The 25851-nt window shown below is 39.7% G+C and overlaps 2 protein-coding genes across 3 annotated transcripts in view; both read left to right on the top strand.

The window, feature by feature from the left end:
• Positions 1-110: 110 nt before the first annotated feature.
• The window catches only part of Sac1 (phosphatidylinositol-3-phosphatase SAC1), a 31355-nt gene continuing 5614 nt past the window's right edge, over positions 111-25851 (top strand). Inside the window, exons 1-12 of the mRNA XM_028300625.1 lie at positions 111-242; positions 1100-1194; positions 2134-2252; positions 3059-3151; positions 4542-4673; positions 11275-11383; positions 12134-12249; positions 12924-13148; positions 15604-15771; positions 16972-17175; positions 18127-18294; positions 19190-19291. Of these exons, the coding sequence (XP_028156426.1) occupies positions 205-242; positions 1100-1194; positions 2134-2252; positions 3059-3151; positions 4542-4673; positions 11275-11383; positions 12134-12249; positions 12924-13148; positions 15604-15771; positions 16972-17175; positions 18127-18294; positions 19190-19291 (1569 nt within the window). The 5' untranslated portion in view covers positions 111-204. The remainder of the gene's footprint in view (positions 243-1099; positions 1195-2133; positions 2253-3058; positions 3152-4541; positions 4674-11274; positions 11384-12133; positions 12250-12923; positions 13149-15603; positions 15772-16971; positions 17176-18126; positions 18295-19189; positions 19292-25851) is intronic.
• On the top strand, positions 5973-11066 carry LOC114350004 (uncharacterized). 2 transcript variants are annotated; one of them, XM_028300622.1, is made up of 2 exons: positions 5973-6139; positions 6359-11066. In XM_028300622.1, the coding sequence occupies exon 2, from the start codon at positions 8406-8408 to the stop codon at positions 10542-10544; it is 2139 nt and encodes a 712-aa protein (XP_028156423.1). In that variant the 5' UTR covers positions 5973-6139; positions 6359-8405; the 3' UTR covers positions 10545-11066. Both variants share the same exon structure in this region, with proteins under 2 accessions (XP_028156423.1, XP_028156424.1).

The following is a 25851-nucleotide window of genomic DNA, read 5'->3' on the forward strand; positions in this document are numbered from 1 at the left end:
GTAGGTTATTGAATGCTTATTAATCGATTGCCAAATTCAATTCGAAAAATCACTACCAAATACTAGGTGAAAATCACGTAACCTTAACAACTTAGTACATCACTATTGTCGTGTCATTCCGTCAAAATTTGACAATTTTCGTAATAATCTTTCTGCAAGTGTATGGGAGTAAAATTCAATTAATTTTGTGGATAATCGTATACAATGGCAGATCGGCTGTTAATTCACGATGATATTAAACTGTAAGTAATATTTCTATGTAGTTATTACTTTGTTAAGTCATCAAATGACTGTGTATTGCTTGAATAAAGTATTTTCAACCCCTCCTGGTTTCGGGTCATGTTTTATCCGAAACCTTACAATTTTTGCAAGTTCTCTTTGATCGACTTTAAAGAATAGGTGATTATTGTCAACATATATTAGTTTGTCAGAATATAAGCTTAAGAATTCATCAAAGTTCAGTAAAATCTGGTACACCCCTGCCTTTGATGTTTATTTAACCATACTACACAGTAGTTACCTCGCTGAAGTGTTTCTTATTGAACATATTAATGCATTACCTTGAAATTTGAATAATTAAATCCATTTCTTATATCTAAAAATCTGTAATGAGATAGAGGTAAACATTGTTACAAATAGGTTGGTTCATTAAAATTATGTTACCTACATGTAACACACTATAAGCGATATGTAAATGTAAATTTAGCTCATGTATTTCTGGCATTACATTGAATAATTTGCATTCCAATAATACCTTATTATTTTTTCCTTCTTTCTTTGTTATTAAGAGATTACTTAGGTACTAAAAGTAAAGGACCACTATTTAATTAAAATAACCAATTCTGTATCAGGTGGTAATAATCCACCATCCACCATTAGTAATATACTTACTCAAAACTTATTTCAATGTTAACCCTTTAACTGGTATAAAGAAAAATATTTTTCATTGGTTTGAACCCTAAGTTATGTCACTAAAGTTCAAAATATGGTAGCATATATCTCCTACCACCAGTTAAAAGCAAAAAAATATTTACAGCAAAATAAAATAATAAAAATATGTATATTATGTAAACAAGCTTTTTAACTTATTAAATTACAGATACACAACTTCAGACAAATTCTACCTGGAGCCTCACATCAACCCTACAGAGATTTTGGTCATAGACAGAGTGACAGGGGAGGCTTCTGTCAAAGGTTGGTATACCATCACTCTAATAAAAGATAAGGGGATATAGCAGCACCATTATTACCACAAATAACTCGAAACAGAGTAGCATGGAGATCATGATCTTTGGAGACATTCATGCTTAGAAGTGGTAGAAATGTTCGGTTTGGTGATGCTTGTTCTAAGTCCGCCTGGCTAGCTAACACCATCTTACCTAAGTCTGTCACCATAACAACAATGTTAACAGCATTGTTGTGTTCCGGCAGTTAGAGATAAGAAAGCCAGTTCTTCTGTGGTTGAGGATTCCGGGTGAAACGTGCTTCCACCTTCGGCCTGATCGTCACTTACCATCAGGTGAGATACAGGCCAAGATCTTCCTCGTTGTGGATAAAAAAAAAATAAAAAAAATAGTAATTCCATTTTTTATTATGAATCAATTCACCACAACATTATCATCTAAAGAAATAGTTTTCCCAAAAATATGATGATCACAGCAGTTTAGATGCTGTCTGTATTCCAACTAAAGAACAATAGGTAATCTGATAACAGAAGGCAATAAATAAATTATCAGCTTGTGTGAGTCATAATAAGTCAGTATCACATTATTATGTTTTGTCTGCCTTTTAAAGCTAATCTTAAGTAAAGGTCAACATTTTATTTAATGTGAAAGTATATTGTGTGATAACTACTGGGATATTGCTGGGCAGACACACCCTTATCTAGATTTATTTCTTAAGATTATTAGATTTATTTCACTGGTGTAATGGTTAAGGTGTTAGTGCTTTTTTCATGTTTGTCATTTTAATTTTTACCCACATTTTTTTTCACAAGTAAGAATTGATTAAATTAATTAAAGAAATCCTGATGTTTTATTTAGATGCTCTTATTATGGACACCACAATAAAGTAACTTATTAATCTTTCAATATTTTAATACAATACTCTAAATTGTCTTTTTCTCAATTCCAGAATATGGGACAGTCAAAATTCCGATTCCAGTGAGCGCTTACAAACCAGTTTGCGGCTTCCTTGGCACCATCAAGCTGATATCTGGCCTGTATCTTGTGGTAGCAAAGTACAGAATACTGGTAAGTAATCAAATTAATGTCATAAAGTATGTTTTACTCTTACTAAGATTTTCTGGGGTGGGCACAGGCCACCCGGCTCCTCCTCTATAAATTATACGCGCATGATTAAACCTTTACCTGTCGGGCTAGGATGCGCGCCGTGATAAAATCTTATTGATGATTTAGGCGACAAACGTATGGGTTTATCGCGTAAAATGGCGCGATAAAAGCTTATCACGGCGCGCATTGTAGGCCTACTGGAGATGACAGAATTAGTGCCACCATATTTTGAATTTTAGTGAGATAATACTATAAGGTCCAAATCTAATGATATTTTTCTGCATACCAATTAAAGGGTTTACAATGTACAGACAAAAAAAATCGATATAAACACTGTGGCATCTTGGTGTAGTTGTAATAATTATTTTGCTACTGTGTATGATTTGCTGTACAGTAATGTAGTTGTGTACTATGCAAATAAGATGATAATTATTATTGAAACATCAATAGTTATTCGTTACTTATTGTTGGCCAAAGATCAGCTAAAGACATTAAGTAATCAAAGGAGTTTCAATAACCTTATAGAAAAGATAAGACTTATCTAGTAGGCGTCCATCACAGAATTGATCAACACAGGCAAAAAATCTCTTATCAATAGTCAATAATAATTATTAGTGTCATTTATCTAACACATAGAATTTTAATACAAATTAATGTTTGTTATGTAAGATAGGATGTATCATTCATTTGCTATAATAATTTTATTAAATAGTAATAATAAACAAGTAATACTTACTTAAATAAAACTATTGTATAATTATTTCCAGGTTGGCAGACTCAATGGACACGATATATACCAGCTGGCCGGTTCAGATGTCATACCGTTCGCAAGAACTACCACGCATCTTACAAATAAACAGGTGAGCTACATCATGGCTTCACCCTCGTGATTTTGGTTTATCATAGTAGAATATCACATTTTTTGTTCAAAAAATCTAAGATGCCAAATTGCGAGAAGAATGGGGCTTGACCCTATTTCCTATCACTATTTTTCGTGAATAATTAACAAATTGAAATGGAATACATACTGCTTGAATGTTAAAAAAAACTGCTTCATAAAATTTTCGTTAAGCCGCTTCATTCAACGGTCTTATTACATTTTTTACCGTTTCTTCGATTTAACCCATAAATTAGCATTGGCAAATAAGTAGCTTTTAACAAATAATAATGTTTTTGTTTTATTTTTTTGTTAAAAAATATTGAAAAAAACGGATCTTTCGAAGTAAATGGAGTCAGTAGGATTTTGGCCCGCCCAAGCGTAACAGTCGGCGGCGGACGTCACGCAGTCGCGTGTCCAATCCGATCATCATCCCCCATTTAACCTTTGGAAAGATCGACTTCTTGAACGTTTCCGCCAAGATATATTGATCGGGAAAAAATCAAATGGAATCGCGAGTCAAACGACACACAGCGCCATCTGTTGGTGAAGTTCATAACTAAGTACTCGTAGTATACTTTGATTGTAGATGGTTCATGTTTATTTTGTGTCTATTTTTGTTTAGTTAACCCATAAATTGACATGAATTAAATTCGTCGAAACATTTTATTGTTTATTAGCTTCTGAACTAATATATTCTTTGGTTTTTATCATGCAAAAATGAAATTTTCATCATCATCAACTAAATATAAATTATTTCAAAATATTTTTAAGTTGGCGTTTTTTCTTATACATATGCAGTAGTAATAGGTATTTTTCATATAAATTATATGCAAAAACATTTTTTTTTTCTATACATATTTTTAAGTTCTCGTTAAAAAAGGCCTTTTGGTATTTTTGTATTATTGTATTTTGTATTAAAAAAAAACGGACGGACGGAACGGAAATATTTGTACTCGTGTAATTTATTCACTAACATTTAATTTAAAAAAAAATTAACTCCATAAATGAATATTGTTCACTTATTTCTCCCTGTTATTTGGTACTAAAATTATGACTGGTAAGGTCTGGTCCCCGAGCACGTAGAATTTTGTCCATTGACCCCAAGCTAACCTATCCTTATCGCTCGCGCGTAATTACATTGTTGTCGCGACTGTGCGACGGGCGGCAGCAGTGAGTGTGCTAGCGCAACAGCAATATAATTACACGCGAGCGATAAGGATAGGTAGCTTGGGATCATTGGAAAAAATTCTACGTGCTCAGGGACCAGAGTTTACCAAGTCATCCGGATAGTCTGAAAATCAGTGATGGAGGCCTATGTTCAGCAGTGGACGTCCTATAGCCAAAATGATGATGATCATTTTTCTTTCCAGATCGAGGATAACAACACATACGTGCGCATGGTTCAAGCGCAATTGGCTACTCCCGGCATGTACTTCTCGTACGGACACGACCTCACACACTCGCTGCAGCGACTGCACTCCGTTGCAAACGACTTCCACAAGGTCAGGGCTGGTTAAAAATACATTTACAATGAGGGTTTTCGCGATTGAAAAATCCGCCAGATGGCAATACGTAGGCGCGAGGTCCAAATGCTGCGTGATTGGTGGATTTTGACATATCTGTCAATGTCATGTCAAAAACCCTCATTCGTCGGCCTATACATCGTCGGCCATTTGGTGTAGAGGTACGGAAACGGACTACTATGCCGAGAGGTCCCGCGTTCGATTCCCGGCCAGGCAGAAATTGAAATGTTGAATTTTAATTTCTGTGATGGGTCTGAGTGTCAATATGTATAATATGTATGTATTTACAAAAAAAAAGTATTTAAGTATATTTATAACCGTTTTCTAGTACCCATAGTACAAGCTTTGCTTAGTTTGGGACTAGAAGCGTTGTGTAAAATGTCCAAGGCTATTTATTTATTATTTACGGCCTCCGCTAAAACTCGCACAGGTGCACGGAGCGGGTGACCTATTAATGCATGGAAAAATGGAAATCCCGCCCGCGCGTGTTTAAACACGTCACACGCATGCATTTTTGGAAATAATTCCGCATGCGTGTGCCCGCGAGGCTTTTTGCCTTTAGCGCCGCCCTAATGCGACACAGTCATGCTGACATGCCATACTAGTAAAATAATATGGATTTATATTTTTTACGCTTTCTGTTCCGACGCGCTTAACTGATAAAAAATCTTTGAATTGTATTCTGATAGGAAAATCTGTGAAAAATAGCATACTTTCGAAAATGAATTTCAGAATCGGAAATTACCTGACAAAGGGTTAAGTAATAGTAATTTGTCCGCCACAATTTACTATGTTTACTTAGAGTAGGCGCACACCGTTGATTTTTAGTTGGCCGATAGTTGTGTCCGATTTTAATTTGTATGAAGAATCGGCCAAATCGAATCGACGTAGTGTGCGCACTCCCATACATGCCCATACTGATCAACTACCCGACTAAACTATCGGCCGACGAAAAATCAATGGTGTGCGCCTACTCTTAATATTCAATCACCTCATAATTTGATACAATATTTTTATCATACAATGTTTCTATTAAGTAACAAATTCAACAAATATGTATTTATTTACATTTTGAACGTTAATTTTGTAATACTGTGAGATGAAAATGTACTAAAGTACTGTACGACTGTCTTCGTATTATTATGAAATTAAGATATTAAATTACTTGACCGTCACTGGAAGCTTTATATTGAGATAGCATTTCCGTTTCCTGTCGAATTTCTATGAATTTCCGTAGTCAATATCCGGTCCAGTGGCGACACCTGGTGGTGGGCGCTCACTTTTTGTTATCTTTGGTTGAGCGCGCCATAATTTCCTCATTGGCGTTTTGATTCCCGTCGAAGTAACTTGTGCTTAAAACAACGATCAGTCCCCGCAGTCGTTGTGAAAATTATATCGAAAAAGTGATAAAAATTATAAAAGTGCACAAACAGCAACACTTACAAGTAAGTGAAAAATCTTTATTTCTACATTTTTAACGGTTTTTGCCGTTCGTGAAATTAATGAGGTTTGATCTATTTATACAGTACCTACATACTGTGAAATAAACGATCAACTTTTAATTACATGCTTCCGTAGTTTTGATAATTTTTATTTTTGTGGGTAGATGTAAACAGATGTGAAAAATTTTAAGCAAATATAGTAATACAAAATTATTTGTGTAGAGTGATGGATCATACTACTGTGCCGTCTACCGAGCCACAAGCTGTGGCTGGGCCAAGTGGCGAAGCTCGTAAGCGGGTTCGGAGCAGCCGCAACCGGAGCAGCTCGTCAAGCAGCGACAGCAGTGACAGCTCCTCCAGCTCGTCCTCTGTGGGCAGCAAACGCAAGCGGCATCGCCGGCACAAGAAAAGTAAGCGCACTCGGCATTCCAGCCGCACAATTGATAAATTAGTTCAGGAAATAAGTGAACTTCGTAAACATGTTTTTGATTCAAATGTCGATGCCCGCTGTCATAATGATCAGCACGACAATATATCAATTATTTCTGGAGTTAGTAATGAACTTTATGAACAAAATTATACTGAAAATCAGACTCCTATTCAGGATATTCCAAATTTAGATTTTACTTTTGAGATCGAAACCAAGTTAAAGGAGCCTTCAGTTCCAAAGACATCTGATGATTTTTTAAAAATGTTAAACGATGTTCAACGCTTTGGTAGTCCTAATTGGTCAGATGTAAGGTATGCTGACACTCAGAAATTATATAATCATAGCCCGGGCTTTGTAGACCTGGAGGCGAATGATGAGGTAAAATCATATGATAATTTACGATATCTTGCTAATGCTGACAAGTCCTATGCAGCAATCACATATTGCATTCTAAAACAAAAACAATCATTACAGGAGGGCATTCGTAACCTTCTTTTTTGGGCTAAAAATACTGAAGTTAATTGTAACAACTTGAGTGATAAAGTAGAAGAACTATTCCTTAAGGGCGAATTTCACAAAACTTCATCAGATCTTTTGCAATTGGTCTGTGGACACAGAGCTGAAAGTATCGAGATGCGTCGTGAAAGCATTACAAAACAAGTTCGCGATCCGTTTGTAAAAGCTTCATTAAATAGAATACCGCCATCACAAACCCACATATTTGATTGTGAGCCTTTCACGGCGTGTCTCGATAAAGCTGGTGGGGTCCGTAAAGTTTTTTGGCCACCTAAAGCTGAAGGGTCTGTACAATCAAGATCTTATCAAAATAACAGTAGCCGCCCCTCGCGGGGGCAAGGCACACGAAGTTCAACAGTTCCATCGCGTGGAACTCAATGCGTGTATCATGATATGCCTTCTCACGGCTTACCCTCAAACATGAACACTTGCAATAACCCACCCTCGCGGGGTGGCTATCAACATTTAAGTACCTGTAGAGGTCACACATCTAATGTACCATGTGAACACCACAATGTTACTAACAAAAATACGTTTCACAACCGAGGCTCGCGGCCCTATCGTGGAAATTATCGAGGAGGACGCTCGAATAATGCCACATCAAGAGGAAATCAAAAGAAATATAAACAATGACTTGAACCATTTCCGAGCAGGTCAGTTAGTCAAATACCAGTTACATTGGATAAAAATGGGAGCACCAAAAATAATTCTGAAATTAATTCAAGGGTATCGCATACCATTCCTTCAAAAGCCTCCGCTTGTTTATCCAAGTATGACGAAAAGTCCATTCGAAACACCTGTGTCAGTAGAAATGTCGGACATCATAAACAAAATGAAAACACAGGGCATTTTAAAAGTAGTGCATCGCACACCAAGTTTTGTTTCTCCTCTCTTCCTTGTACCGAAACCAGACGGATCTGCTCGGCCAATTTTCAATCTCAAAGCTCTAAATCAATATGTGATAACCGAACCATTCCGGTTGATAAACATGTACCGCATTCCAAATCTTCTTCAGCCAAGGGACTGGATGTGCAAAGTCGATTTATCTCAAGCTTACTTCCATCTGAAAATAGCCAACGCTCACAGGCGGTTCCTACGCATCATATACAACCAAGAATTGTTAGAAATGACGTGTCTCCCATTCGGCTTAAGCACAGCTCCCAAAACCTTTTCCATTTTGACCAATTGGATTGCCCAAGTACTAAGAGACCGCTGGAATATAAGAATTGTAGTTTATTTAGACGACTTCCTAATAGTACATCAAAATGCAAATACATTACGCACTCATGTAAAACTTGTGGTACAAACATTACAAAATCTGGGATGGCAAGTAAACTTCGAGAAATCTGTACTTTGTCCCCAACAGAATATAACTTATCTAGGAATTGTGTGGCAAACCTGGGACAATCTAAAATCCTTGCCAGAGACAAAGACCACCAACATAATCAAAAAATCGAATCAGATTCTCTCTCAAAGAGAGGTGTCTCTAAAAGAACTACAAAGCCTAATAGGATTACTAAATTTTGCAAGCTTTGTAATTCCAAGGGGTCGACTCCACTATCGTCAACTTCTAATGTTCATGAACTCATTACCAGATCTTCCATCGATCAAGTATCAACTACCAGAAAGTACCTTACACGAGTTAACCTGGTGGATTCAGAATTGTCACTCGTCAACACCGCTGCATTACCCTCCACCAACGACGTTTTTGGCCACAGATGCATCGAATCTAGCTTGGGGAGCACAGATAAACAATGTGGCCCTGTCAGGAAATTGGTCTCAAGAGGAACTAATACTCCATTCCAATCAAAAAGAGATGCTGGCCATATTATATGCACTTCAGAGTCAAATTCATTCACTAAGTTGCACGTCGATCCTCATTCAATGCGACAACAGAACAGCAGTAGCCCATCTACGGAGGGAAGGCGGGACGAAATCAGTGGCACTATTAGAAATAACGTACAAAATTTTGAATTTATTAGACAAACACCAAGTACACTTCGATATACATCATATCCCAGGCAAATACAACAGCCATGCAGACCATCTGTCACGTCACCGACAACCACCGGAGTGGCATCTTCTCCCAGGTTGCTTGGAAAGAGTGTTTTCCAAATGGGGGATTCCAATGATAGACCTGTTCGCGTCAGCCACGGCTCATGTAGTCCACAATTATGTGTCCCGAGACCTGAAAGACCCTCAAGCCCTGTTTCACGACGCCTTCAGCAATCTATGGCACTACCCTCTGGCTTGGGTATTTCCACCTCCATTCCTGATCCCCAAAGTCCTGATGCACTTGAATCAGTCGACAGGAATATTTCTAATGGTAGTTCCACGGTGGGAGAAGGTTTTCTGGCGCGCAGACCTGAAAACCAGAGCACTTGCACCACCACTAACCCTGAAACACCTGCAGAAATATCTAGTGGACACGACAACGGGTCTCCCACCACCACAAGTCGAGAACATCGTCCTCGAAGTTTGGAAATGTGGGGGTGGAGCGAGGCCACAAAAACATGGAACAACGACCAATTACTATTACTAAGAAATTCGTGGCGTAAATCTACTTTAAAAACCTACGAAGTGGCTTGGAAACGTTGGCTTAATTGGTCCAAAAACAAAAAGATTGACCCGAAAAATCCCACAGGTTCTCAGTTGGCGCAATTTTTGTCAGATTTATATTTGGTTTATAATTTATCTTATAATACTATTCTTTTGCACAAATCTGTAGTTTCCACATTATGTGATGCTGAAAAGTCGAGTCATTTAAGCTCACATGTTCTTGTGAAACATATATTAAAGTCTATTGCTCTTGTCAAACCAAAATGTGCTAAACCACCAATTTGGAATGTCGATGAATTAATCAATTTCTTAAAAATCTATAATTTGAATGAAAATAATACTTTCCAAATATCGCGTCATGCCGCAATATTACTACTGCTTTGCTCAGGTCGTCGCATACACGATTTGACTTTACTTCAAATTGATCCTAACCATTGCATCAGATCTGACGAAAGTATCACCTTCTGGCCTCTATTCGGATCGAAAACCGACTGTACTAATTATAGACAATCAGGTTGGAAACTTCTTTCTAATAAAAATAATCGTAGGCTTGATCCAGTATTTTGGTTAAATAAGACTATAACATTGTTACACGAAAGACGTGATACTGCCAAAACATTCAATCTTTTTGTTACACTGAGAGGTCAGGCTAAACCCGCTTCGCGCACAATAATAGCAGGCTGGGTAAAATCCCTGTTCAAAGAAGCCGAAATTACAGCTACACCAGGAAGTGTCCGGTCTGCTGTAGCTTCTAAAAGCTGGTTAGAGAATCACCCACTTGACGAAATTTTGACCCGTGGAAATTGGCGATCAGCTAATACCTTTAAACAGTTTTATAAACGTGAGGTAATTAAAAATATTAATACAAAAAATATTACTCGATTATTTGATCCTATCGATTAGAGTATTTAATATAAATGTACTTATTATACATAATAATAAGGTAATAAAACAAATTAGTGGAGTAAAAAGGTTTATTTATTTAAACACTATAATTGTATTGTATCAAAATATTATGACATTGATTAAAAAATGTTTTCTTTTTTAAAAAACGCTGTGTTATTATTTTACCCTAATCATAGTCACATTGGCGTAGGTACACAATTTATTTATTGTTGTAATAAATCAGTGGCGATCACCAGGCGATAACAAACAGGTCTCAATATAAAGCTTCCAGTGACGGTCAAGTAATTTAATAGCAGCGTTTTACCTGAAATAAAACGCATATTAAAATACTTACCTCACTGGAAGCTTTCACTTTAATTCCTGCCTGGTGAAATTGAGCCAATGAGGAAATTATGGCGCGCTCAACCAAAGATAACAAAAAGTGAGCGCCCATCCACCAGGTGTCGCCACTGGACCGGATATTGACTACGGAAATTCATAGAAATTCGACAGGAAACGGAAATGCTATCTCAATATAAAGCTTCCAGTGAGGTAAGTATTTTAATATGCGTTTTATTTCAGGTAAAACGCTGCTATTTTATTTTATTTAAAAATAAATTTATTTGAAAACTTGAAATTGAAGTTATTCAAGCTTCTGCTTGAGCAATCCACTGCTGGGCATAGGCCTCTCTTATACCCTGTCATCGGTTCTTCGTATCGCACTAGTTATAACTCAACTTGTCCACAGATGTCGCTAGCGAGCCGCGCCGACCAGCGTTTCCTATGGAACGGACACTTACTGAGAGACTACTCGCACGAGCAGTTTGCGAGGTTCGCGCTGCCGCTCATACAAGGCTGTATCCTTTTTGAAAAAGATTATTACCTACATAGTTAGAATGTGTCTTTATCAAGTTATTTGGTCTCCTTCCACTGCAAAAGCATGACACTCTAATTTAATCTATGCAAAAGGGGGATTTGGCACACGCTCCCCAGGTGGTCAGGTGGTCAGACAGGTTGGGGGGGAGGGAGACCTAATTTTCACATGGCACACCTTCGAATGTGTACACTTATAATATGTGTATTGAGGATGCCTTATATTCGCATAATATTTGTCGCTTACGACATTCACTGGAAGACTGGTTGACTGGTTCTATTCCACACCAGAACAAAATAGTGGATAGTTTAAAATTTTTGTCACTTATTGGGTTATATTCAGTCTACCAAAAAACCAAACTGTAGTTTTTATTCATACAACATTTGCAATGATGGGAAAGAGGGGTGGGATTAGTCACGTAGGTAAAAAAGTAACAAACTATCTGTATTGTGTTTAGACACAGTATGGTAGCAGCAATAAAACTAGGTTTTGATGAAATTAGAGTAAATCTATTCAGAGATGCTTTTACAGTGTGAGAGTTGGATGGCAAGTGAAGTACCTACATTATACAAGAATAAAAATCTATGGACGCGCCTATGTGTCGACACAAACACTTTCACGAGATCGTTGTTTTGCTATTAGAAACCGCACAGGCACGCGCCTGAACACTATCAGATATTTTGCATTTATAACATCGATAGTAATCGATATATCTTTCCTGAGCTCTACCCAGTCGTATCAATAAACCACGTGGCGGTGAACGGGCACCAGCTGAGCTGGTCGCTGGTGTCGCGGCGCAGCGTGCAGCGCGCCGGGACCAGGTTCTTCATGCGAGGGGTCGATGCCCAGGTGGGAAACTGTATATCCCAGTTATGGGACTATTCCCACCTCTCGTTCCCACCGCTGCAACTCCTGTGTAGCCAGGATCTACAGCTTGACCGCCAGTAAAACCCAACCAGTGAGGGTCAAGTTTGTCTCGGGGAAAGTTAGACTGTCATTGGACCCGCAACGAGATTAATCAGAAGAACTTTAGGCATTTGAAATTTTAACTTTCCCCCGGACAAACTTGACCTTCACTGGTTGGGTTTTTATTGGCGGTCAAGCTGTAGATCCTGGCTACACAGGAGTTGCAGCGGAGGGAACGAGAGTTGGGTATAGTCCCGTACTATAGTTACGCGAGTATACTCGACGTAGACTCGCGGCAAACGGGATCATAAATCATTTTTGTAATAGAGTTGCGCACGCGCATTCGCAAATTACTGGAATATCGATACATCATACATATAATCTGAGTCATCTTAAATATGACGAGAGGAAAATAATTGCAGATATAGCATGATACGCACGCGTCTCATTTCTATTCCATTGTCTACCGCGAGTCGTTATGCAGAATATAGTACCTATTACAGATCTTCTGCTACGTATTTATTAATGTTTATATCATTGAACAAAAGTAGATGAAGTCGAAATAAAAGACCAAAGCAAACAGAGGCAAACATCCATATTATTACTTCTTTCACCAGGGCAACGTAGCAAACTTCGTAGAAACCGAGCAGATAATCGAGCGTGGCGGGGAGAAGGCTTCCTTCATCCAAACGCGTGGCTCCATCCCGCTGTTCTGGTCGCAGCACCCCAACCTCAAGTACAAGCCGCTGGTGGCGTTGGCACACGAGGACCACGTGGCTGCATACACCAAGCACCTTCGAGAACAGCAAACGCGCTACGGCGGACAGGTTCTCCTCAACCTGGTGAGTGCTGTATAGCGTTTGTGTATCGCTATTTGTATTGTGTAAGTCTATGATAGGTTAACTGCGATAAATAAAGTCTCAAATCACGGTTATAAGAGTTTATTTGACGACACAAGATAGAAGGAGTAACACAGCACGTGAAGTAGAAAGTCAGGAAGAAGAAAGGTACAGAGAATGTAATAATTCCACCAGCCCCCTTCCATCATCGGGGAACCAGACGCAGGTTAGCGTACCATCCCTATATTGTTGACATTCCACCAGCTCGCACTAAGCGTTTCGATGATTCTTTTATAATGCGAACAGCTAAGGACTGGAATTCGTTGCCTGCTGCTGTCTTTCCCGAAAACTATAATCCGGGCCTCTTCAAGGCGAGAGTGAATAAGCACTTACAGGGCAGATATGTACCATCCTAGACTGCATCCCACTTAACATCAGGTGCGATTGTGGTCAAATACCTGCCTTGTTATGCATAAAAAAAAAAATAGTAGGTTCCCTACAGCTGGATAAGATGGTACATACTACTGGAGTTGTGATGGTCAGGAGTTTCTTGAGCTGTCAGATGGTTCTTACAGAATCAACCTGAAGTAGTGCTGTTGCATTTGGTGAGTTCTTAGAAGATTAGACTCTCCTGCTTTAGGTTCTGCTCAACCTGGTGAGTTCGTTCGTTCGTTCGTTCGTTTCAGCCAAATGACGTCCACTGCTGGACAAAGGCCTCCTCCAAGGTTTTCCACAATGCACGGTCCAGGCTCTTCCCGCGACCTTCACCAGATCGTCGGTCCACCTAGTAGGAGGCCTGCCCACGCTACGTCTTCCAGCCCGTGGTCGCCTTAGGTCGATAAGGTCGATAAGATGGTACATACTATAGTCTGGTCCGTGAGCACGTAGGATTTTGTCCAATGAACCCAAGCTACCCATCCTTATCACTCGCGGACGTATCTGAGTGCTCACAGACCGGGCTTTACTGGAGTTGTGATGGTCAGGAGTTTCTTGAGCTGTCAGATGGTTCTTACAGAATCAACCTGAAGTAGTGTTGTTGCATTTGGTGAGTTCCAAGAAGATTAGACCCTCCTTGCGAAGTCACTTGAGCTGGATTACTGTTGTGACGGCTCATGGTCTACCTACACCAAGCACCTGCGAGCAGCAGACGCGCTACGGCGGACAGGTTCTGCTCAACCTGGTGAGTTCGTTCGTTCGTTCGTTCGTTTCAGCCAAATGACGTCCACTGCTGAACATAGGCCTCCCCCAATGCTTTCCACGTTGGTCGATTGGTAGCGGCCTGCGTCCAGCGCTTCCCTGCTAAAGCCCGGTCTGTGAGCACGTAGAATTTTGTTCAATGACCCCTAGCTACCCATCCTTATCGCTCGCGCGTAATTATATTGCTGTCGCGACTGTGCGACTGGCACCCGCAGTGAGTGTGCGAGCGCGATAGCGTCATAATTACGCGCGAGCGATAAGGATGGGTAGCTTGGGGTCATTCTACAAAATTCTACGTGCTCACAGACCAGACTATACCTTTACGATGTCGTCAGTCCACCTTGTAGGTGGACGTCTCACTTTGCGTTTTCCGGTACGCGGCCTCCATTCCAGAACCTTGCTGCCCGATCGGCCGTCAGTTCTGCGTACTATGTGCCCTGCCCATTGCCACTTCAGCTTGCACAGCAGATTGCTTAGAGGGCAAGAGTTACTTGAGCTGGACTACTGTTGTGACAACTCATGGTCTACCTACACCAAGCACCTGCGAGAACAGCAGACGCGCTACGGCGGCCAGGTGCTGCTCAACCTGGTGAGTTCTGGATAAGATGGTACACACGACAGCACATAAGGCTACCCATTTTTGTTGCAAACTCGCCCCTATTACAACTCAACAAGAACCCACAGTGGTTACGTTGACGTGCCATCGTCTGTACCTACAACTGGAGTTGTGATGGTCAGGAGTTTCTTGAGCTGTCAGATGGTTCTTACAGAATCAACCTGAAGTAGTGCTGTTGCATTTGGTGAGTTCTTAGAAGATTAGACTCTCCTGCTTTAGGTTCTGCTCAACCTGGTGAGTTCGTTCGTTCGTTTCAGCCAAATGACGTCCACTGCTGGACAAAGGCCTCCTCCAAGGTTCTCCACAATGCACGGTCCTGCGCTGCCTGCATCCAGGCTCTTCCCGCGCGTGCTAGTCCACGTGGTTAGTGCTGGAGGGTTCTACTGTAGTTGTAAAGGGCAGGAGTTTCTTGAGCTGGATGACTATTGTGGCTTATAGTTCGCTTCTGGATCAAGCTGAAGTAATGCTGATATTTTTGGTGAGCTCCTGGAAGGTTCCTACATAGGTTTGAAAGTCAATAATTTTGGTATAATGTCTAAAAAGTTCTTCTCAACAATTTTCAGTCCATATAAACTTATGTCAACCATATTATGTAACCATATTTTTTTATGAATACATTGCACAAACCGACTTTTCCTTCCACAGATCGACCAGTGCGGCAAAGAAGAGGCATTAGAGCGAGGCTACCGCGCGGCCGTGGCGGCGGCAGCGCTACCAGGCGTCCGCTACGAGCCTTTTGACTTCCACGCAGAGTGCAGAGGGATGCGCTACCACCGGCTGCATGTGCTCATCGACCGGATTGCGCACGAACAGGTATACATCCTTTTGCATCCCTCAGAATCACGGCATCCCCAGGCGTATCCTACGAACCTTTTGACTTCCACGCCGAGTGCAGAGGGATGCGCTACCATCGGCTGCATGTGCTCATCGACCGGATTGCTCACGAACAGGTATACATCCTTTTGCATCCTCCTGCATCCTTTTGCATCCCTCAGAGTCACTGCATTTCATAGCATCATGAGCAGATCTGCATCCCAAAGCATCCCCCAGGCGTATCCTACGAGCCCTTCGACTTCTACGCTGAATGCAGAGGGATGCGCTACCACCGGCTGCATGTGCTCATCGACCGGATTGCGCACGAGCAGGCATACATCCTTTTGCATCCTTCTGCATCCTCTTGCATCCTCTTGCATCCCTCAGAATCACTGCATTTCATAGCATCACGAGCATGTCATCATTCCCCTTGCATCCTCCTGCATCCTCTTGCATCCCTCAGAATCCCTGCATTTCATAGCATCATGAGCAGGTCAGCATCCTCTTGTATTCCAAAGCATCCCCCAGGCGTATCCTACGAGCCCTTCGACTTCCACGCATAGTGCAGAAGGATGCGCTACCACTGGCTGCATGTTCTCATCGACCGGATTGCTCACGAGCAGGTTGGTATCCTCTTGCATCCCCCTGCATTCTCCCGCATCCCCTTGCATCCTCCTGTATCCTCCAGGTGTATCTTACGAGCCCACGCCGAATACCGAAGGGTGCGCTACCATAGCCTTTACGTGCTCATTGATCGCATCCCGCACGAGTAGGTTTGTTTCCCCCTGCATCCTCCTTGCATCCCACTGAATGCCATCGGCATGCGCTACGAGCCATTCGACTTCCATGCCGTGTATCGAAGGATGCGCTACCATTGCCGTGCTCATCGACTGCATGCATCCTCCTACATTCCATAGCATCCTCCTGACTCCCACAGCATCCCCTCTGGCGTACATAAGATTATAGACTAAGAGCTAGTGAACGCCAGACATACGTCATTTTATAAAAGCTGAAAGTTTGTCCGCGTGGCTTTGGGAGCTACCCTAAAAAAACTCTCTGGCAAGGAGTTGGAACTGTCAAAAGTGTCTGGCTGTTGGGGAAAATACTTCTAATTATTGTCCAAATATTATACAAAAAAAATCGATTCGATTAGATGACCTATTGATATGAATGATAATAATAAAATCTTTATATCCTCAGACTGAATTCGGCTACTTCCTCTCCCGCGGCGGCTCCGTGCTACTACGTCAGACCGGCGTGTTCCGCACCAACTGCGTCGACTGCCTAGACCGGACCAACGTGGTGCAGTCGCTGCTGGCGCGCCTGCAGCTGACGGCTGCGCTGCGTCTGCTAGCAGTCAGCGGAGACGAGCCGCACCCCGCGCTCGACCAGCTGTTCAATGAGGCGAGTGTAAAGCCCGGTCTGTGAGCACGTGGAATTTTGTCCAATGACCCCAAGCTTATCGCTCGCGCGTAATTATATTGCTGTCGCGACTGTGCGACGCGCGCCCGCAGTGAGTGTGCGAGCGCGACAGCAACATAATTACGCGCGAGCGATAAGGATGGGTAGCTTGGGGTCATTGGACAAAATTCTACGTGCTCACAGACCGGGCTTTAGCACCTTTTTTTATCCGTTCGTTTCAGTCGAAAGACGTCCACTGCTGGACAAAGGCCTCCCCCAAGGATCTCCACAAAGACCGGTCCTGCGCCGCTCGCATCCAGGCACCTCCCGAGACCTTCACCAGATCGTCGGCCCACCTAGTGGGAGGCCTGCCCACGCTACGTCTTCCGGCTCGTGGTCGCCACTCAAAAACTTTCCTGCCCCAGCGGCCATCAGCTCTTCGAGCTATGTGCCCCGCCCACTGCCACTTGATTTTAGCGATTCTGCAGGCTGTTTCAGTCACTCTGGTTCTCCTACGGATCTCCTCATTTCTGATTCGATCACGCAGGGAAACTCCGAGCATAGCACGCTCCATCGCTCTTTGGGTGACCTTGAGCCTTCTTATGAGGCCCATAGTGAGCGACCACGTCTCAGATCCGTATACCATCACTGGCAACACACGAGGCGAGTGTAGCACTTTTCTTTTATCCACAATGAGAAAGCTCTTGGCCTGTATCTCACCTGACGGTAAGTGATTCCACCTTCTTGATTTCCACCTTCAGGCCGAAGGTGGAAGGGGGATCGCCCCGGGTGCTAAACCATGCTACGCCGCCACTGTCTCGTCCCGCAGTGAGTGTGCGATCGCGACAGCAACATAATTACGCGCGAGCGATAAGGATGGGTAGCTTGGAGTCATTGGACAAAATTCTACGTGCTCACAGACCAGACTATAATACAAATTAATTTGTATTCCAGGTGTGGGCCGACCATGCCGACATGATTTCCGTCCAGTATTCTGGCACGGGCGCGCTCAAGACGGACTTCACTCGCACCGGCAAGCGGACGCATCTCGGACTGTTGCGGGACGGCGTCAACTCGCTGACCAGATATTACAAGAACAACTTCAGCGACGGGTTCCGGCAGGTGGGTGATTTTTATTTTATTTTATTTATTTATTTTATTTGGTGCACAAAACAGGGATACAACCATAACATACAAAGCGTTTAAAGCAGGTTATACAGTATAACTTGTTGCAGCTCCAATAACAAGTGCACACAACATATAAATCGAGTTAACAATATACATAATACATAAATTATAAATAGAGAAATAATTATTTAATGTTAATTAATAAAGAAAATAAGTTAATAATAAATATAATGAAATTTAAATTAATAATTCTCTAAGAAATCAAGATGAGAGAGGAATTATTTAAGTAACAATTCATTAACAGCTTTTTTGAATTTGTTTAGGGCCTATTACTTTGGCCACGCCTTTTACTGGAAAAGTCAGTCTTTGCCCTTGACGCCCCTCCTAACTACCTACGATCTATGGTGGCGGCGGCGAACCAGAGGTGGAATTGTGTAAAGCAATCGTTATCATTTGACAGTTCATAACGTACGATTATTCTGTCAAACGCTTTGTTTAACTGACTTTATCGTATCGCTCGCTCAAAAGCAACCAACTCGCTCACCCGCTACTAAATTTTAGTAGCGGGTGACTAAAATAATAACTGTTTTCATGTCATGTCGCCATGAAATCAAAATCTACAGTGGGCAACAGCGGAATTAAACCGAAAAAGACTTAATGCTCCCTGCACGAGCTAAGAGACAGTGCGACTTTGTTGTTCCTAATAAATCTAGTGGACTGAAGTTACCCTGGAAACTAGAGGTTCACAGGAAAATATCAGTTGAATTTTCTCCCACTAGAGGATATCGAAACTTTAAACAAATAGCGGACAACATGAAAAGACGGTCAATAAGAACCAATCCAACTTTTTTTCTATTATATTCTAAAATGAACTGGACATTCTTTCCAGGACTCGATCGACTTGTTCCTGGGCAAGTACGTGGTGGCGGACGGCGAGGGCAACACCGTACAATGTCCGCTGAGGAGGGATCGCGACTGGAAGTACATCACGGTAAAATATTGTCTTTTATTATGGTATTGTTCTGTTGTAGATATAACTTGCCCTAATGGGCAGAGCTAATGCACCATGAAATACGGCTGACCTGAAATCGTACTGGACTGGACCAGAATGGCGACCACATTTTGACCATTGAACAAAATGACTACACCGAGCGACAAGGCCGAACTGAGTTGTTACCCCTCCCACCAACCCATTAGGTTGCTCATTAACGGATGTTTCCTAGGTAAAAAAGCAAGATTCGAATTAAATAACCAACACGTATTTTTCAGTTTTTAGAAGTAATTAAAGTTTACAGAGAAAAACGCGCCAAAATTCAAAAGAAGAGGCCCGTGACGTCAAGGCGTGGTTAAAACTGTAGCACGGTGTGACGTCACGCGGAACTTCAACGCATCATAACTTATACTTGTTAAAATAATGTGTCCAATATTTTTTGATAACATTGTGCCTACTTTGTACTCAGTTAATGGACATGGCGCACAATTTTTGTTGAAGATGCCAAAAAAAACTACAAAAAATTAGAATGAATACTGTATTTTTACTTTTTTGATATCTTTAAAAATGACTGAAATATTCAAGCTCAAAGTGCCCTCTTCCGCTAGGAGCGATTTTCCGCGCGGATTTTGAAAATGTGACGTAGTAACATGAAAAGCTGCATGTAAGATATTATCTGTGTACAATGGTTAGAATGGTTAGTAGGGGAGCCGAAGCGGGGATTTCGGGACTTACTAAAGAGTGGCAGACTAACATACAAGGAAATACTTTGTACCTGGTTGATTACCTTTAAGTATGAATTTTTGATATAAAACGGCATTAGTTCTTATGCCTCTCACCCAAAAAATACCTCAATTAAGCCCAAAGGACAATGACCAAAAGTGGTCCAAATGTCCACCACTAATGAGACCTATATTGGCTTATAGTCCATTAAATAGAGATTAACTTTCAGTATGGGACGAAAAAAAAATAAGCTGTCAGTAAAAAGTTATGACTGTTTGAAAAATTGTAGTAGTTTACGCGCTACTGGTCCGATTTGAATCATTCTTTTTGTTATGGATAGCCCATTTATTAAGGATGGTTTTAGGATAAATAACATCACCCTACAACTAATAGGGGCAGAGCAGTAAAGACAAATGTTGTAAAAATGGGAAATATTATTCATACTATTTTCACGCGTACAAAGTCGTAGGCACAGCTAGTATAATATTTAATAAAATTCATCTATAACAGCGCTCCACATGCGACATGACAATTAACATGCGTAGATTAGTCCAAAATGTGCAATGGATAGAATGATATCAAGAACATTTTTCGGATAAAAAGGTAAAAAACAGACTTTTCATTCGGTCATAACTTTTTACTGACAGCATATTTTTGATTGCAGTTTGGTTATAATGAATCAGTATTTAGTAGACTATTTTACTACATAGGTCTCGTTAGTGGTGGACATTTGGACCACACTCCATACATTTTTGGTCATTGTCCTTTGAGACCGCAGCCAAACTTTGAGTGACGATGGAAACTAGCCTAGATGGAGGACACATGAAATTGAACTTCTGCTTCTTCATTGATAAAGACTTATCATTTACCATACCATACCTTATCATTTTGTATTCCATTTTCAAGACACTTTTTTTTCGCTTACTGTTTAAACAAAACGGACAAAACGGATTTTTTTTTAATCTCAGGTCTTTTGAACGCACATCTGAACGATGTCGGGTTTTAATTTCTTCAGTTACTCCGTGACCATGGCGCTTGCAACAGTGCCGAAATATTGGAAACTCAAAACTAAGGTACTATCGGGGACTCTTCCGCCTGACCACTTTGTAGAAATTTTAGCGTAAGCGCATCGCTCCGGTCACGTGCTCACCCCGTCTCTAATTGGTTACGCATTTTACTATATTTTTACTACGACCAATAAGAGACTATCAGGGATTAGGTTGCAATACGAAATACCATTGTGCACTTTATTGTCATACGGTTAAGGTTTAAAACGAAATGTTTCTTTTTCTTCAATCTTTCTTAGTTTTAGGCTGAGTTGCACCACCTAACTTTGACCGTAATTCTTTATTATCAAAAATTTAAGCTTTCTCCAGTAACACTGATATTATTATACTGTGACTCATCAAAGTCATCATTGTCAAAAATATTGACAAATCGCGAACTGTCCCGGCCAAAAAACTGACACGCGTCCGTCCTCCGTAAGCGCCACCGCGACCGCGCGACTGATTGAGATTGTGATTGTCCAAGCCGTCATGGACGATTTTTTCCACATTTTTTAACATAGTAACTAAACAAGACGCAATATAAAAATTTCATCCGTTAAAAGCCCTCAAGTTATTTCTGAACTTTAGTTTAGTAAAAGATTTAGAATCTCAAATCGCTTATTTTAAAAATTAAACCATAAATAGAAAACGAATAGAGGTAACTTTGGGAATATATTCTATCGAGTCAACTTCATCAAATCGTGTTTCCATCCGTTAATAGCCCTAGAAAATATCCTCAACTATGCCCAATAAAAATCTTAGCCTTTAATTTTACTGTTTAGTACCTACCTCAAAAATGAAAAATGAAAACCTCATTTTCGCCATTTTCTCTGCTACCCGGCCTTAAGCAAAATTCGCCAATTTATTTTGAAAATGGCGGTATAACAACTGATTGCGGCTGGAGTACCGGTGAAAATAACAACATTTCTTAGTAAAATCCTTAAAGAAGTGAGTACATTTTTTGTTAATTACACTACTGTATTGAAACTTATTTGAATTTTATCTTTTTCACGGGTTACTTTAAGAACTATAGAATCCATTTTTGTTATAACGAATTTTAAATGTTAATTTGATATTAGTAAAATGTTGGTGTCGATCACTGGTTTTCACAAACTGACTTTTCCAAAAATCGACACGTGTCGATAGTAATTTTTTGAAACATTTTTCATTTGACAACCGAATATAATTCTTATTACTTTGCGCATTTAGAAGATATTTGAAGTAAACTAATCATAGTCGAGCTACCAGTAATCGACAAGTGTCGATTATTGGGGAATAATAAATGTCGATGATTGGTTCAACAAAAAATTATTCTCCCGAGCAGTTAGAAAAAGCTGTAGAAGCTGTTAAAATGCCGATAAGATTGCAGTTGCTGCTAAACGTTTCGGAGTACCTAGGTAGGATTACGCTCCATGATAAAATTTCGGGAAAAACAACAATGGGTTACACTTTATTATACAATGGGGCCGAGCAGTTTTAACTAAAATCGGGACTATTCCCACCTCTCGTTCCCACCACTGCAACTCCTGTGTAGCCAGGATCTACAGCTTGACCGCCACAAAAACCCAACCAATGAAGGTCAAGTTTGTCCCGGGGGAAAGTTAAACTGTACCTAATTGGACCCGCAACGAAATTATTCAGAAGAACATAGGAGTTCGAAATTAAGGTTCGACTTCCCTCCATTGCAAAGCGGATGACAGGTGACAAACAAATGTTTAAAACCTATAAGAAAAGATTACGCACCACGGACAATAAATATCAATTATGGGGGTCTATCTTATGAGCAATTAGCAACTACCTGCCAATAATATTTTTACAAAATCGCTTAAAAGCACGGAAATTTTTCCTTGTCGCGACAAGATCGGTGTAATAAATTGCGGAAACAGATGTATGTTGTATTGAATTAAGCATTAAATAACGTTCATATTTCCAAAGATCACACTCCCACAAGATAATAATATGATGGGCAGACTGCTCATGACTGACATCATTAGTGGAACACTCGCAAAAAGGAGACGGAACTAGTTTGAATTAGTGAAGTTTATGTTTAAAGCTGCCATGCCCCGTGTGGAACTGCGACGAGCAATGGTCGATTTCTAACCATCTAGGCGATGGTTAGAAATCGCGTTAAGGCATTCGGGAAGAATTTATTTAAGTGACGCCCTTTGACTGACGTATTCCATCTTTTTTGCCATTCATCTGGCCTGGCCATGTATAGAACGGAAAGACGCGGTGTAGTGGTTCGAAACGGACTACTATTCCGGAGGTAGCGGGTTCGATTCCCGCACAGTACTTGAACATTTGTGTGCATGAACATATTTGTTTGTATTGGACTGGGTGTTTTCTATGTATAGTAAGATGTATTTATAAAAAAAAAAAGTATTTAAGTATGTATGTTTAATACTTAGTATTATGTACAAGCTTTGCTTAGTTTGGGACTAGAAGCGCAGTGTAAAATGTCTAAGGATATTTATTTATTATTTATTTTATTTATTAACTTTTATCTCAAGAACAAAATAATTTTGACATATTTCCATACCTACATAATTCTTAATTTAAGAGTTATTCGAGAATTGGTGAAAATTAAATATCAGTCCCAAAACAAATATCTTTTCTATGGCAGACTACGTGTCGAAAGATGATTCAATGTTTAAGGGCCATTCTTAAATTTGTGCCAATTTTTTTTTTTAATTAAAGTTTTTTTTTTTAAACTTTTTGCGATGTGTATCGAAAGTATAAACCAAAAGCATACTTTTGATGTATATGGACAACCTTAAAGCCCTCGGAAAGGAAACAAAATAGCCTACGTAAACACGGCTGTGACACTGCATGACACGGATGTGACAGTTTTACATTTTTACTGTAAATATTTATATTTATGTTGTTAAATTTATATCATCATAGTTTAAATTGATTAACAATAAAATACACTAAATTCGTTTCATCAACAAAGGTGTTATTTGGTAATATGTACTTTTTTCTGAACATCCAAAAATTTAATTAAAATTGTGATCAAAAATACCGTCACGTAGTTAATATATCTACTAGATAATTAAAAAATAGACTTTTTATTATTGGCACTATCTGATCATGCTTCCGATATGCTACCTACATGGTTTCGATATGATAATATGCTTAACAAATTAGTAAATCTTAAACACAGTAGGTACCTAATTGAGTATCAAATGAGATTTCTGTAGGATTCACATAACAGTTGGTTATGACAACTTAAACATGTTTCATAGTCACCGTACCACTAAAAATATGGTTAATAGCAATACCTTTTAAAACAACTCCGACCACCTCTGCAGGGCCTTTACCGGGAGCTGTCTCAGTAAAATTTGATATTACTGCAGAAATGAGAAAGTGCAATAATTTTTCCTTCGTGGCATCTAGAAAATCATACTAGCGAAAAATAAGTAGGTACACTTACTAAAAGGCTACTCCTAAAAATTGCACAATACACAAAATAATTTAGCAGAACAACAAAAACTATTAAAATAATAAAAATAGAATGTCACAANCAGTGCCGAAATATTGGAAACTAAAAACTAAGGTACATGGTAGAAATCCCGTCAGTAATAATAATAGGAAAATGTCTTGAAAAATAAGTAATAATAATCATATATTACTTTATGTAACTAATTTTATTATGTATCATACTTATAACTAATCACTTCATTCAGAACCAGAAAACGATTCGAAGGATTCCACTTTTTTTCAATAGATGATCAAGATAAAGAGGTATTTATTATAAATTGCTCTTCCAGCATTTCAATTATTCTATCTTACTTGATGAAATCTTTTTCAATTTTATTTACATGGTCATAACATTTTCACCATTCCTCTGCACCAATTTGTGAGGTACACCTGAAACCCCCGATAAAGCAGCTATTATAAGAATAATATTAAAAAAACCCTCCGTCTGACGCAGTTAGGTAATAAACTAAATGTATCAAATTTCACTCCAACTTACTGTCAACTCAACGACGCGCTTTAAAATCAAAGCTTGACTTTGAATTATGCCTTATTTTACAATACACATTGAAAACAATATGAATTGCTTGAGCTTTTTCGACTTTTTCACAAAAATAACAAATAGGCATGAAGAGATTACAAAATTTCTGCAGCGACTGACAGTCAGGCCCGGTTGACTTTGTAGGCAGCACTGTGAATTTTATTAAGTGGGCTGCTAAATGTGTTCCCCGATCCAAAAAAATTCTAATAAGGATTTTCTCAAACGACAACACTTAAGTCATTTGTCAGTTTGTCGGTGATTAATTTGTCACAACTTTCAAAATAAAAAAACGGCTATTCAAAGATTTTCGTGTTAATCTTTATCTATTGTGATAATAATGTTTTATCATCCTGTTGGAGATATTGTCTAGTGTGATTGTGAGATACAGACTCAGTAGTGCTCTAGTAGGTATTTAAGTTTGGAGACAGTGACTTTTTATCTAGTGTTTTAGTTTATGTCACGAGACATCATATTTAATAAAGAGAATAATGTGTTTCTAATTGTTTGAGTATCATTTTCTTGATCATATTGACGGGCTTAGTTACCTCTGAAAAGTTTTTGCATTAATTAAAAATAATGGTAGAACATAAAATCAATGACATAATAATAATATTATGTCATTGATTTTATGTCATGATAATAACATAGCCTAAAATACGTAGCCTTAAGCACAGATTAAATACCGCCTTAGTACCAAAGTCACCAACTAGATGGCGTTAAGAAAAGTCCAGTTATTTTTCTATGGAGTCGCCGTTCTTCTCGTCAGAGTAAAT

The sequence above is a fragment of the Ostrinia furnacalis genome, unplaced genomic scaffold, assembly GCF_004193835.3.
Source record: "Ostrinia furnacalis isolate ACB-3 unplaced genomic scaffold, ASM419383v2 OfSCF0770, whole genome shotgun sequence".
In the NCBI taxonomy this organism is placed as follows: Eukaryota; Metazoa; Arthropoda; class Insecta; order Lepidoptera; family Crambidae; genus Ostrinia; species Ostrinia furnacalis.